Source organism: Panthera onca, chromosome A3, assembly GCF_046562875.1.
Source record: "Panthera onca isolate mPanOnc1 chromosome A3, mPanOnc1 haplotype 2, whole genome shotgun sequence".
NCBI classification, from domain to species: Eukaryota; Metazoa; Chordata; class Mammalia; order Carnivora; family Felidae; genus Panthera; species Panthera onca.
In genome coordinates, this window is record NC_138341.1 from 110,816,806 (window position 1) to 110,831,354 (window position 14,549).

Consider the following 14,549-nt stretch of genomic DNA (forward strand, 5'->3'; position numbering starts at 1 on the left):
GACCCCGGGCTGCTGGCCCCGGGGAGGACACTGAGGTGGCTGTGGGGAAGGCAGCAGGGAGGGCCGGACGCGCGCGCATCAGGCCTCGGCCCCTCCACCCACGGCCCCAGCCCGCTGGGTATCGACTCCCGCTCCTCTCCTCGGATTATGTAAACCCAGAACGTGGCAGCCGGGTGAGCAAAGGAGTAGGGGAGGGCAGGGGGAAGGAAGAGAGAAGAGAGGCGGGGCCGGAGAAGGGGATGGCGGTGGGAAGCACCGCCTCTGGTTGGGCCCCTCGAGTGGTCTTTCGGAAAGATTGCTGGAGGGCTAGTCCTCCCCCCACCCGCGCTCCGCCCCCGCCCCACCCCGCGCCTTATTCCCCCCCCCCCCCCCCCCCCCCCCCCGTCTTTCTGTCCCATCCACTCTGGCAGGGGGCCTCTGATTCTGGGTGGATTTCCCTCTCGGGTAGCAGTTTCCTCCCCAAAGTTCTCAGCTTTGCTGCCTTGGCCAAGTCAGTTGGGCGCTCTGAGCCTCAGTTTACCAGTTTGTAAAACAAGGTTTGATCGAGAGGCCACGTGCAAAGCTCCTGGCACGGTGTGTGACGCCATGTAGGTGCCCACTGTGGGGCGGGCGCCTCACAGGATTAAGTGGGATCAGGGGTGCCGAGGGGCTGTACAAACCCCAGAGGGCAGCGCACCAGCCGGGCGGGTGAGCTCGGGACAGCCGGAGGGGGCGGGGCAGGGTCGGCGGGTGCGGAGGCCCGCGGCGGCCGCTCCGGGGTCTGTCGCTGGAGCACCGCCCGGGCCCTGCCCTGCCCACCCCTCCCCTCCCGGGTCCCAGGCCCGCGGGCGTGCGGTGGGCGGGCCGGAGGCGCAGGGGGCGTGCGGCGGCGGCAGGAAGGGGCGGGGGGCTCCCGAGCGCCCGGCAGGAAGAGACAAACCCACCGACCGCAGCAGGCCCCGCGCATCCGCACCTTTGGACTCAGCCATGTGGGGTCTCCTGCTCGCCTTGGCCACCTTCGCGCCTGCCGTCGATCTGGGTCTGGGGACGCCCGGCGCCTCCGGGCTGGGCCTCGCGCCGCCCGCTACCACCAAGGCCCCGGTCTCGACCCTGGCCCCGAGTAGCAACCCGGCACAGCAGCCCTCGGGGAAGAATAACGGTGAGCGCCCGGACCGAGGGCCCGCTTCTCGGGCTAGTCGGTCACCCTACTCTCCCGTCCACTGTGTGCCGACCCTTCCCCAACACACACACACACACACACACACACACACACACACACACACACGTACGCACACACACACTCACGCTCACACACTCCCTGCCTGGAGCTTGTGTGCCGACCCTTCCCCAGCGCGCGCGCGCACACACACACACACACACACTCCTCCCTTCCTTCCTCCCTGCCCCTTGTTACGGCTGCTGACTCAGCAGCCCTAGTTCCCGGCCAGACCAAGTCAGCGGTCCTGGGACTGGAGCCAGTAGGATGTTGCCTCTTTCAGCCCCAAACCTTCCCTTTTCACAGATGAGAAAACTGAGACCGGAGCCAGCAGAAGGGGAGAAAGAGGCACAGACAAAAGCACCGAGACTAAATGGTGCAGAATCAGACTTAGGACAGAGAGAGCTTAAGGGCAGGGGCTGGAAGGAAAGAAGGAGAGCAAGGCTGGGAGAGTGCTTTTTGCTGAGGCTGCCTGGAGGCTAGGGGCACCATCAGGGGAAGGGGAGAGGCAGGCTGCCTGACTTCCTGACTTTTCGGAAGTGAGTAGGTAGAGGAGGAAGTCAAAGGGATGGCCCCCAGGAGGGCTTCTCAGAGGAGGCAAATGAAACTGGGTCCTGAAGGGTGGATATCTCTGAATTAGGAAGAGCCAAAAAGAGAGAGCAGCGAAGAAGAAACAGTATGTGGAAAGGCATAGGTCACCAGATAGGAAAATGTACAGCCCGTTCTGGAGGTACCTGTAGAGCCTGCGTGGGTGCGTGGGGAGCTAGTGGCATCTGCCGTGTTCCAGGCCCTGTGCTGAGGGCGAGCAGGACACAGGCCAGCCCTGGAAAGCCTGAGCACCCAGACAAACATGAATCTGAGGACGGAACATCTCAGCCCAGAGGGCAGATGCAGCGATAAAGGCAGCACCGAGGCTTTGGAGCATGAGACTAAGTCTGGAGCTGAGGAAGGCTCCTGGGCTGAAATTCAAAGAATGGGAGTTAGGCAATGAGATCAGGGGTGGGGGACGGTGCGATGGAGAGGGTCAGCCCAGGCAAAGGCTTGGAGATAAAGAACTAAACTCAGCTCTTTGGAGCAACCAAATAGTTCCCAGTGGCTGGGTGTAGCTCTCCGTTGGGGAGGGTCAGCGATGAGGCTGGCCAAACATGTAGTCACGTCAAGAAGGAGAAGAAGCCAAGAACGTGCCGGGAGAGGCAGGTGGGGGTCAGACTTCAAGTCCATGCTAAGGTCTTTAGATACTTGAGGTCGGGGGTGGGGGTGCTGCTATGGGCTTGCATGCTTCTTGGGCTGGCAGACCACTCCATCTGCCCTGATGTGCCTCCCTGGTCCCCAGGGACCTCAGAACAGCACGTCCGGATTCGCTTCGTCAAGAAGAAAAAGGTCATTATAAAGAAAAGAAAGAAGCTAACTAGACCCAGACCACTGGTGACTACCGGGCCTCCAGTGATCACCACCCCTGCGGGAGCCCTTGACCTCCCAGAGGAGAAGGAACCAGGTACTGCCCTTCCGGGGGGCCCTGCCCAAACTTGCAGCCCATGGGCCACATACTGACATCACCTTTGGCCTCATGGGCAAAGGCATGGTCCCAGCTCGCCCAGCACATGGGCAAGCGTAGGCTCGGCTTCCTACCTGCCCTGACCACTCTCTCTCTCTCTCTCTCTCTCTCTCTCTCTCTCTCTCTCTCTCTGGTCCTGTTTCACTGCTCTGTCCCTGCCCCAGGCTGCCCCCCTTTGGGTCTGGAGTCCCTGCGAGTTTCAGATAGCCAGCTCGAGGCATCCAGCAGCCAGTCCTTTGGTCTTGGACCACACCGGGGACGGCTCAACATCCAGGTCAGCAGTCCTGGGTCCAATTAGGGCAACCCTTAGGAATTTCTTCCCTGCACCTCTCCAGGCACCATCCTGGCCCACCCTATACTGTTCACCTGGGTCTGATGGCCATGTCTTGTGCCCACAGTCAGGCCTGGAGGATGGTGATCTCTATGATGGGGCCTGGTGTGCTGAGCCTCAGGATGCTGAGCCGTGGCTTCAGGTGGATGCCAGGCGCCCCACCCGCTTCTCGGGCATTATCACACAGGGCAGGAACTCTGTCTGGAGGTGAGGCAGGCTAGCCCAGTCCAGGAAGTCACGGGTAGACTCGGGAGGGTTGGGGTGGGAGTCCCGAGGCCACGGAGGATCTCTCCCGACCTCTCCTGCCAGGTACGACTGGGTCACATCATACAAGGTCCAGTTCAGCAATGACAGCCGGACGTGGTGGGGGAGCAGGAACCGTAGCAGTGGGATGGATGCGGTGAGTGGTCCCATGGGGGCTGGGCCCCACTGTAGGGTACTAGGCTGGGCTGGGGCTCCTCTGAGGTCAAGGAACAGAAGCCCACTCAGCATCCCAGGAGAAAGGGGGTTGTTGTCAAGATGCGTGGCACCCACCAGGCAGCCTTGGGGCCAAGCTGCTTTGGAATATGCCTACCTCCTCCCCAGATACTTTCTCCACGGGGTGGGTCTGCTTCATGCTGTAGCTTCCTGCTGGAACACCCTTTCTGGTCGATGGGCCTCAGACCCTTGCGCCACTTCTCACCTCCCCGCCGCTCTGGCTTTCCCATCTGACGGACCTCTTTTTATACCAGGCTACAGTGTGGGGCCTGGTCAGCTTTAGGATTGGCTGTTCCTGAGCGATGGGGCCATATTGGTCTAATAAGCTGCGACCCAGCCAGAAAGCGTGGTTGCCTAGAGCGGCCCGTTGGCAGGGGGTAGGAGAGGTGGGCGGGTGGTCTGTGTTTGACAGAGAGTGCAGGTCTCCAGGCAAGCCCGCCAGGGTGGGTTTGGTGGTGAGCTCAGAGGCCTGAGCTCCTTCTCTGCTTCCGGGCCAGGCTGCTGGGGTTTGAGCAGTCCCATTAAAGGACTCGATGCCCCCAGGTATTTCCTGCCAATTCAGACCCAGAGACACCGGTGCTGAACCTCCTGCCTGAGCCCCAGGTGGCCCGCTTCATTCGCCTGCTGCCCCAGACCTGGCTCCAGGGAGGCGATTCCTGCCTCCGGGCAGAGATCCTGGCCTGCCCTGTCTCAGGTGGGCAGTCGGACAAGGGCTGGATGAGCAGGGTAAAAACCTCCGCCATGGACTCCCCCTTGACCATGAATTCATTCTCCACCAGATCCTAACGACCTATTCCCTAAGGCCCCTGCACTGGGATCCTCTGATCCTTTGGACTTCCGGCATCACAATTACAAGGCCATGAGGAAGGTCAGACATGAACTCCTATGACCCAGAAGGGAGGAGCTGCCTAGCTCAGGTCCCCTTCCCACGAGGGCATAACCTGCTATGACTGTCCTCATGTCCCTACTCCCCCTACTGTCTCATCCTTCTCGCCCGTTGACCCCTAAACTCTGCCCCGGTTTGCTTTGCTGTGGTATTTCCCTCATCCTAACCCTTCCTTCTGGTCTGCTATTGCTCTGGTCCTATTTGGTGCCATGGTGCCCCATCTGTGTGGGCCACCGCTGGTTTTGTGAGCCCTTCCATGGCCTCATGTGGTCTGACCCTTGGGTCTAATCCTCCCGTGCCCCATGCCGTGCTATACTCTGCCCCTGCCCACCCCCCCAGCTGATGAAGCAGGTGAACGAGCAGTGCCCCAACGTCACCCGCATCTACAGCATTGGGAAGAGCCACCAGGGCCTGAAGCTGTACGTGATGGAAATGTCGGACCACCCTGGCCAACATGAGCTGGGTACTGGCAGGTTCTGGGCAGGGAGAGGTAGGCACAGGGAAGGGTTGTGGGCGCGAGCCCACGTGGAGCCCCTGTGTTCCCAGGAGAGCCTGAGGTGCGCTATGTGGCCGGCATGCATGGGAATGAGGCCCTGGGGCGGGAGTTGCTCCTGCTTCTGATGCAGTACCTGTGCCGTGAGTTCCTGCGAGGGGACCCACGCGTGACCCGGCTGCTCACCGAGACACGTATTCACCTGCTGCCCTCCATGAACCCTGATGGTTATGAGACTGCCTTTCGCCGGGTAGGCCGCCTGGCATGAGGGCCACCCCGCTCCTTCTGCCCTGATGCCTGCTTGGCTTGAACAGGCCCCTTCCCTGGCAGGGCTCGGAGCTGGTAGGCTGGGCAGAGGGCCGCTGGAACCAGCAGGGCATTGACCTTAACCATAATTTTGCTGACCTCAACACACCGCTGTGGGAAGCAGAGGATGATGGGCTAGTGCCTGACACCGTCCCCAACCATCACCTGCCACTGCCCACTTACTACACCCTGCCCAACGCCACCGTGAGTATTCTGGGGAAGTGGCGGAGGGTCGTCGGGGGGCTCTTGTCTCTGTCTCCCACCTCACCCCACCTGACCCTGTCTAGGTGGCTCCCGAAACGCGGGCAGTGATCGAGTGGATGGAGCGGATCCCCTTTGTGCTGAGCGCCAACCTCCACGGGGGTGAGCTCGTGGTGTCCTACCCGTTCGACATGACCCGGACCCCGTGGGCTGCCCGTGAACTCACGCCCACCCCGGATGATGCCGTATTCCGCTGGCTCAGCACCGTCTATGCTGGCACTAACCGGGCCATGCAGGACCCAGACCGCCGACCCTGCCACAGCCAAGACTTCTCCTTGCACGGCAACATCATCAACGGCGCTGACTGGCACACAGTCCCCGGGAGTATGTGCCTCAGGGTAGAGTTAGCCCTGGCCCCAGAACCCTGTCCCCGTGAGACAGTCTGCTCGGTCCGCATAGAGCAGCGGTGTTGACCATCCCTCCGGGAAGTGTCTCACAGAGGAGGGCTACCAGGCGGGCAGGGCTCCCTTCCCCCACTTAGGCTCCAGTATGCATGGCCACCCTAGGTATGAATGACTTCAGCTACCTGCACACCAACTGCTTTGAGGTCACCGTGGAGCTGTCCTGTGACAAGTTTCCTCACGAGAACGAGCTGCCCCAGGAGTGGGAGAACAACAAAGATGCCCTCCTCACCTACCTGGAGCAGGTTGGATCCGAATCCCCCCCGACCCTGGCCTGCCGTGGTCTGCTGTCCGTGTAGGGTTGCAGCTCCCACCAGGGGGAGCCTTCCAGGGTCCAACCGGACGTGCTGACTCACAGAGGCCTTGGGTCACACTTGGTATCAGATTGACCTGGAGGGTTAGAGCACTGAAAGCACAGTCTGCCGGCAGGGCAGCATCAGACATCATCAGCCGGGAGGTGTAGACCGCACAGCAGTATAGACCCGGGTCCACGGAGCTGTCCCAGAGCTGTCTTGGGAGAGCTGTTCTCAGAAAAGACCTATTATTCAAGTGCAGGGGGTGTCCTGGCATAGACGCGTCACATCCCACAGGAACTATATCCCTTGTGATGGCTCTGTGAGTATGGTTTCCAAAGGTTCCAAAATGACAAGCCCTATGTCAAGGGTCGCTGAACTTGGGGAAACCCAAAGATGAGCCTTCCTACCAGGTGTTTGTAGTTCTCCCAGTCCAGATGCATTTTATCCATCAGGAGTTTATTTTATTTTATTTTATTTTATTTTATTTTTATTATTTTTTTATTTTTATTTTATTTTATTTTTTTAACGTTTATTTATTTTTGAGACAGAGAGAGACAGAGCATGAACGGGGGAGGGGCAGAGAGAGAGGGAGACACAGAATCGGAAGCAGGCTCCAGGCTCTGAGCCATCAGCCCAGAGCCCGACGCAGGGCTTGAACTCACGGACCGCGAGATGGTGACCTGAGCTGAAGTCAGACGCTTAACCGACTGAGCCACCCAGGCACCCCCGCTTTTTTTTAAAAACATATATTTATTTTTGAGAGAGAGAGCATGCACATGAGCAATGGAAAGGCAGAAAGAGAGGGGGACAGAGGATCCAAAGTGGGCTCTGTGTTGAGAGCAGAGAGCTCGATGTGGGGCTCAAACGCACGAACTGAGAACGTGACCTGAGCCGAAATTGGACGCTTAACCGACTGAGCCACCCAGGTGCCCCCATCAGGAGTTACTTTTACCAGGGTATTGCCACCTAGGAACATAGACATGCCATCGTCAAGTCTGCCGTGAACAGAGCTGGAAAATGAGGTGAAGGTCACACCTCATGCAGAAAGAAAAGGGTTTTGATAGCCTTTTCCCGCACAGGTGCGAGTGGGCATTGCCGGAGTTGTGCGGGACAAGGACACAGAACTCGGGATTGCCGATGCTGTCATTTCTGTGGACGGGATTAACCACGATGTAACGACAGGTGTGTCGGGGAGGGGATGGCGGAGGTGTGGGAGGCCTTCAGGCAGGGTCAGAAGCTGAGGATCACTGGATCCTGATCGTGACCTTCACTCTTGTCAGCATGGGACGGGGATTACTGGCGCCTGCTGACCCCAGGGGACTATATGGTGACCGCCAGTGCTGAGGGCTATCACTCAGTGACGAGGAGCTGCCGGGTCACCTTTGAAGAGGGCCCAGTGCCCTGCAATTTCCACCTCACCAAGACTCCCAAACAAAGACTTCGAGAACTGCTCGCCTCCGGGGCCAAAGTGCCCCCAGACCTTCGGAGGCGTCTGGAGCGCCTGAGGGGGCAGAAGAATTAACACCTCCAGGTGAACAGCCCCAGAGCCTTGGGCAGGCTGGACCTGTCCAGAACTGAAAGCGGGAGGGACGGAGTGGGGGGAGAGGTGCTGAGGCTCATTAAAGCTACTTGGTACCTCAGGCAGCCTTCCTGCGGTCTCTGTGTCCCAGGTCCCGCCCCTGGGCCAGGCCTCGGCTTCCCCTCCTCCCCGATCCTAGTCCACACACGCTGGCAGGCTCTCATCAGATGACTTCTGGAGAAATGGTGTGGAAAGAGGATCCCGCCTGGGTTCTTGAACCTAGGGCTTGCCAGAGCAACTCCTCCATCAATCAGCTTCTGCAGCAGGAACCATTGCAGTGCGCAGACCCAAGCATGCAAGGTGTCAAGGATAAACAGTGCCCTCCCAGCCTCCTGGGGCTCACCGTCAAGAGAGGGGACAGTTTGGCACGGTGCGGGCCATGCTGTGGGAGCACAGACGGGATTACATGCGTGGGTGTGAAATATGGCAGCGCAGTTCGGCAGGGACTCAAAAGGTCAAGGATGCAACAGATGGGAAGGTTCTCGGAGGTTAGATGGGAGGCGGCCCAAGTGTGGGGTATGGACCGAGAGCTCCAAGGAGAGACAAGACGAGGAAGACAGAACAGCGGGGGACATTAGAATTTGCTCCACCAGCCCTCTTTGGAGGGTGTTGGTAAATGACAAGATTTGATTCGTTTCCTTCAGACTGAAGGGCAAATTATGTGTCAGTCTTGCGAGGGAAATAGCCCGCTTAGGTATTTTAAGCAGAGGAAAATTTAACGCTGGGCATTGGCTATAAAGGTTTTGGAAGAGCTGGATGAGAAAAAGAGAGAAAGGAGTTTTACCTGAAAATCAGGCCACTTACCATTTGCAGCCACTTTGCCATGATCACTTGTCATGGCTTGAGGCTGAAGCAGAATAATTTCTTCCTTCCTTCCACTTTCTAATTTCCGACCTACAAAATCCACTGGCAAAATCTAACTGTAACTGGGGTGCCCGGCTGGCTCAGTCAGTGGAGCGTGCAACCCTTGATCTCGGGGTCGTGAGTTCCAGCCCCATGTTGGGCGTAGAGGTTACTTAAATAAAATGTTCAGAAAAATCTAACTGTACCCTAGCTTGCAAAGAAGCCCACAAAATGTGGTTTCCAGGCGCACCCCCCCCCCCCCCCCCGCCCTGCAGTTCAGAGGAGAGCTTGTAAGGGGCAATTACTAACGTGTAGATTCAACACAAAGACATCCATATAGCCTTCTGTTAGGCAAGCTGTGCCTTAGTGTGGGCTGTTGTCTTGTCTCTGTTTCTAGAGCTGTTTCCGCCCCTCATATTTTCTTTTAATAAAATGCTTATTTATTTTTGAGAGAGAGAAAGAGGAAGCATGGGGGAGGGACAGAGGGAGACAGATCTGGAACCGGTTCTGCAGTGTCGGCAGTGAGCCCGATGCGGGGCTCCCAACTCACAAACCGTGAGATCATGACCTGAGCCGAGGTCAGACACTTAACTGCCTGAACCGCCCAGGTTTGGCACCCCAAGCCTCTCATATTTTCAATCTCAGATCACCGGGAGGAATTCAGTGCCACAGGTCCCATCTCCCTGCTCCCCACCGCCAGCATCATCTTTTCCCCAAAACAAGAGATGGTTTTTATTCGTCAAAGCTGAAGATACATAATGAAAAGTGCACTTAAGAGCCCAGCTTATTGGCTGAGTGGTTTACAAGACGGGACTCAACTATAGACTATAATAAACTCACTTCCAATGTAAAGATACACGCACCTTGAAAGTAAAAGGCTGAAAAAGAGGGATGCCTGGGTGGCTCAGTCGGTTAAGCGTCCAACTTTGGCTCAGGTCATGATCTCACAGTTTGTGGGTTCGAGCCCCGCCTTGGGCTCTGTGCTGACAGCTCAGACCCTGGAGCCTGCTTCTGATTCTGTGTCTCCCTCTCTCTCGCCCTCCCCCACTTGCCCTGTGTGTGTCTCTCTCTCTCTCAAAAATAAACATTAAAAAAATTTTTAAAAAGGTTGAAAAAGATACATTATGCAAACATTAATCGAAAGAAAGCAGGAGTGGCTCTTTTTTTTTTTCCTAAAGATTTTATGTATTTATTTACATTTATTTATTTATTTATTTTGAGAGAGAGAAAGCACAAGTTGGGGAGGGGCAGAGAGAGAGGGAGAGAGGGAGGGAGGGAATCCCAAGCAGGATCTGCCCTGTCCATGCATAGCCTGAAACGGGGCTCGAACCCACCAACCGTGAGATCATGACCTGAGCCGAAGTCAGACGCTTAACTGACTGAGCCATCCAGGTGCCCCATGAAGATTTTATTTTTGAGTAATCTCTACACCCAACGTGGGGCTTGAACCCACAACCCCAGATCCAGCGTGCCCCGCCGACTGAGCCAGCCAGGTGCTGCGGGAGCGGCTCTCTTAATGTGAGCTAAAGTTGACTTCAGGACAAAGTGACCTTTCTGTATGCACTTTAGATTTAGCGGTTCGGAGGGAGAAACAGAGCAGGTTCAGTGTTTTTTTGTTTTGTTTTGGAAATTGGCTCTTGAGCATGAAAAGGGAAGCAGGCCTTGATGCCAAGATGACGTCTTGGCAAGAGACTAGAGGGATAGCAAGAGTGCCAGCCCTTCCCCTCCTCTCGGGACCCACTGAAGGTCACCTGATCTGGGAGGTGGGGAAAGGAAACTGGGCCCGACCTGGGTGGGGAGGGGAAAGGACAGGCCCAAGAGGATGGACGGCTTGCACAGGCATCTGTCCCAACAACCTGGGGCCCCGGGTCAGCAGGGCCGGTGTAGACACTACCCATCACCTCTTAATGAGTGGCTGCTCTTGAGTCAACGGCCCCACTAGCCGTGGGTCCCACTCTGCTACAGAGTGCTGTGGGCGTCGTCTGACCTTCCTGTTTGTCAACAGCCCAGGACGCTCCCCCTCTTGAGACAGAAGGGGAGTCCTTGTCACCGGAGTAGTGGTGCTCTGAAGGCCTAGCCCCTGTTCTCGAGGTGCTGGCGATGGGGATGGTGGAGGCCCTCAGCGTCGCATCCAGAATCTTCTCACCAGCCGGCACACCCATCCCTCGACTGCAGGGCGTGTTGGCTACTGACAGCTCGTAGCTTCTCTCGAGTACTGCTCTTGGCCAAACGGGAGCCTCTTGACACTGGGGTTACATGCTTTGGCAGCCTGTAACCGGCGACTGGCACGGAGCCATCAGAGCTATCTCCTTGCCACCGAGAGGGTCCAACGTGGTGGCCTTCAAGCTCCAGAGGTCCCCATTGGGATCGTGTCAGACTCCTGCTGAGACCACATTCTTAGCTCTTTCCTCTGCCCTCTTCTGCTCCCCTCACTGCTTTTCTTCGAGAGAGCCCTTTCACCAGCACCCACCTCCCCACTTTAGCTCTGTTTCAGGGGATCCCACCCAAGGGACTAGGCTTACGGCAAGTGCTGAGTAAACGGGGGGCTCTGATGACAGGGTAGGCCCCCCCCCCGCCCAGTCTGGGTTTTGCTGAAGGAATTCGAGGCCTTGCTGGGGTTCTTCCTCTCGCTCTGACAGGCCTCACTCTGCACATACACACACGGGCCCAGACAGCTCCCTGTGACCCCCTCTTTCCTCAACTTCTGCTCCTGAACTGCTCCCCCAAGGAAGCAGGTGTGAAGGACTTCTGTCAACCTTGAGGCTTCATTATGAGCTTCCGGTCTTCGGGTGAGACCGAGAGAGGGGGGCGTCCCTGCCTCACTCAACAAGAGGGCAGCGAGGTGCCCAGCGGTCTCGGTAACTGCTCCCGGCCCGGCCTGACCCCGTCGGGCTCCGTGCTGCGGAACGGGCTGGGGCACTGTTGAGAGGCCTGCCAAGTTTGGGCCTCCTCGGCAGCCACCCCACCACATTCCACCCGGCGGCCACAGTTTGTCTTGGCAAGGTGGCCTTCTGGGCCTGGCTCCCAGAAGGGCCTAGGGAGCAGCCCGAGACAAACCAGCTTTCACCACAGAAGCCGAAGCTTGAGTCCACGCCAGCCCCAGAGTGGCCGGGGCCCTCCTCCACCCACCTGAAGGTGAACTTGGATTCTGGGCGAGTGGGCGGAAGCGTGGAGGGGAGCCAGGCTCCCAGGTGAGTGGAACCCCAAGAGGGCCATCAGGGACAGGGACCCAGGCCAGGGGGGGCTTTCCTGGACTCACGGGATGGCTGCCAAACTGTGGAGCATCCCTTGGCCACAGTGCCAGATACACGGCCCTTCGCAGCCCTGCCACGGAGATGCGTCCACGCTTCCCCTCTCCCAGTGGCTCAGGAGCTTCTCCCAGCTCCGCCGGGAGCCCTGGCAGCCCTGTCCGCCCGCCTGAGGGGTGCACTGCACAGCCAGGGGTACATCAGAAGCCGCTTTCATTCCCAGGCTGGCAGGGGATGGATGGGGAAGGAAAGGCTTTGAAGAAACAAGATGGCAGGTTGCTGGGCCCCAAGGAACAATAGACCTGCTGAAGCATTTTTCCTTCCCCTTTTAAACACTTGGCTCCTGCTCTCTCAAGGAATAAAATTACCTAAAGAATGTGCCCCCAAAATGGCCTTGTCTGTGTTATTGTCCTGGTGCAAAGCCTTTTCTGTATCTTTCGAGTCGGGAGATCTCTTCCATTCTGTCTCCAGTGGCGGGGGGTGGGGGCGTCTGTGCAGCTAGAACCCCCTTGGCAGTCCTTGCAGCTCTAAACCCAGAACCACGCCATCTGTCCAGGGTTGCCACTCCGCTCCCCTGCAAGCCCCCTGCTTGGCAAGGCAGGGAGATTTGGGCCCCTTTCCCTTTGGGAAGTAAGTGGAGGCAGGGTCTTCTGGAAAGATGGCCCACGAGTGCCCTTCTGCAATTCCAGTAAAGGGGACCCAAAGCCAGGAGTCCAGCTAGGGGGAGACAGGTTAGAGTTGAGGTAGAATGACTTAGGGAGACATTAATTTACATGTGTTCTTTTGTGTTTGCAGCCCTGCTCCCAGAAGGTAGCATGGCAGGGTGATGTACCCCGGCAGTTTGCAGGGCTCGGCATTTTGTTTCCCAGAAGCCTATCTTCCTGAGAAATCGGGGAGGTGAGGGCCAATGAGTGCCTTCTGGGAAGAGCAGTAGAGAGAGAGAGCAATGAAAGGAGAGACAGATTGAGATTGAGACTGAAAGAGAGAGAGGGAGGGAGAGACGTGAAAGGAGAGAGATTAAGATTGAGATTGAAAGAGACAGGGAGGGAGAGAGATGAAAGGAGGGAGATTGAGACTGAGACTGAAAGGGAGGGAGGGAGGGAGATGAAAGGAGAGAGATTGAGATTGAGATTGAAAGAGAGAGGGAGGAAGAGAGATGAAAGGAGGGAGATTGATATTGAGACTGAAAGAGAGAGAGGGAGGGAGATGAAAGGAGAGAGACTGAGATTGAGATTGAAAGAGAGAGAGGGAGGAGGAGAGATGAAAGGAGAGATTGAGATTGAGATTGAAAGAGAGAGAGGGAGGGAGAGAGATGAAAGGAGAGAGAGATTGAGATTGAGATCGAAAGAGAGAGAGAGAGAGATTGAGGGAAACAGGGGAGGGACTACCTATTAACAAATGGTATCTCCTGGGTAAAGGATGGGAGTTCGCCGTCAAACACATAAGTAGACAGTTAATGCGATGGCTTAACATCACACGTACAATGAATGCAATTCAGCACGTTAACAAAATAATGGAGAAAATCATGTGATGATCTCAAGATATGCAGAAAAGCATTTGATTAAATTAAATGATTTAAATAATTAAAAAAATTTTTAAAGAAAATTAGGAATAAAAGGATATCTATAAAACCAAACATGATATTAATGATGAAAAGTCCAAGTTTGCCTTTTGAGGTCAGGAACAAAACAAAGATGTCCACTATTACTCCTTTTATTCAACAGTGAATTAAGGGTCCAACCGGTGCATTTAGGTAAGAAAAAGAAAGAAGGACTGGAAATGAAGAAGTAAAACTGTCCTTTGTAGCTAAAAAAATCCAAGAAAATCTATGGATAAAGTATTACTATATGTGAGTTAAGCAAGGTTGCTGGGTATAAGGTTATTATTCAAAAATCAATTGCATACACACAACAAACAGTGAAATTAAGAAAATATTATTTATAATAGCATAAAGTAATCAAATACCGAGGAATAAATGAAAGATGTGTAAGACAGAGGCCTATAAAATATTATTAAGAGGAGTTTTAAAAGAAATAAGTGATGGAATATACAATATCCATAGATTGAAATACTCAGTATATCAAAGACATTAATTCTCCATTAACTGCTCTACAAATTTACAGATGCAATGCCAAGGAAAATTCAGCAGGTTTTTGAAATAGAAATTAATGAACTGATTATAACATTGGTATGGAAATGCAAAGGACCAAGTGTGGCCAAGATAATCATGAAGAACTAAGCTGGACGATTTGCCATACTAGATATCAAAAGTTACTATAAATCTAACGTAATTAAGATAGTGTGGTATTAACACACATATATAGTGTGTAAATCTATAACACACATATATAGTGTGTACATCTATAAATCTAACGTAATTAAGATAGTGTATGTATTAACACACATATATAGTGTGTAAATATAAACAAAAGACCAGTGGATCAGAATAGAGAATCCAGAACAGACCTATACATATATGGACATTTGATTCATGATAAATTCATTTGATTCATGCACCCACTGTGGTGTGGTGGGTAAAAGTTGGTCATTTCAATAAATGGAGCTGAGCCAACTGAGCATCCATACAAAAACAATTAAACGGAACTCCTCGCTCATACCATGCATAAAAATATCTTCTTGATTTGGGGGTAGGTAAAGATTTCTTAAAAGGATACAAG

At 55.0% G+C, this 14,549-nt stretch overlaps 1 protein-coding gene across 2 annotated transcripts; it reads left to right on the top strand.

The window, feature by feature from the left end:
* Positions 1-751: 751 nt before the first annotated feature.
* On the top strand, positions 752-7,841 carry CPXM1 (carboxypeptidase X, M14 family member 1). 2 transcript variants are annotated; one of them, XM_060613894.3, is made up of 14 exons: positions 752-1,138; positions 2,538-2,690; positions 2,915-3,024; positions 3,149-3,288; positions 3,391-3,481; positions 4,102-4,252; positions 4,338-4,426; positions 4,784-4,907; positions 4,991-5,187; positions 5,268-5,447; positions 5,531-5,828; positions 6,011-6,150; positions 7,281-7,383; positions 7,482-7,841. In XM_060613894.3, exons 1-14 carry the CDS (start codon positions 967-969, stop codon positions 7,721-7,723), a joined length of 2,190 nt encoding a protein of 729 aa, XP_060469877.1. In that variant the 5' UTR covers positions 752-966; the 3' UTR covers positions 7,724-7,841. The 2 variants fall into 2 exon arrangements, with proteins under 2 accessions (XP_060469877.1, XP_060469869.1); XM_060613886.3 differs by having other exon boundaries at positions 777-1,138; positions 2,529-2,690.
* The last annotated feature ends 6,708 nt before the right edge of the window (positions 7,842-14,549 follow it).

Coding starts and splice junctions, on each gene's coding strand:
- CPXM1 (XM_060613886.3), top strand. CDS start 967: ATGTGGGGTCTCCTGCTCGCCTTGGCCACCTTCGCGCCTGCCGTCGAT. Junction 4,427..4,783: donor ATTACAAGGCCATGAGGAAG/GTCAGACATGAA, acceptor CCACCCCCCCAG/CTGATGAAGCAGGTGAACGA. Junction 4,908..4,990: donor CCCTGGCCAACATGAGCTGG/GTACTGGCAGGT, acceptor CTGTGTTCCCAG/GAGAGCCTGAGGTGCGCTAT.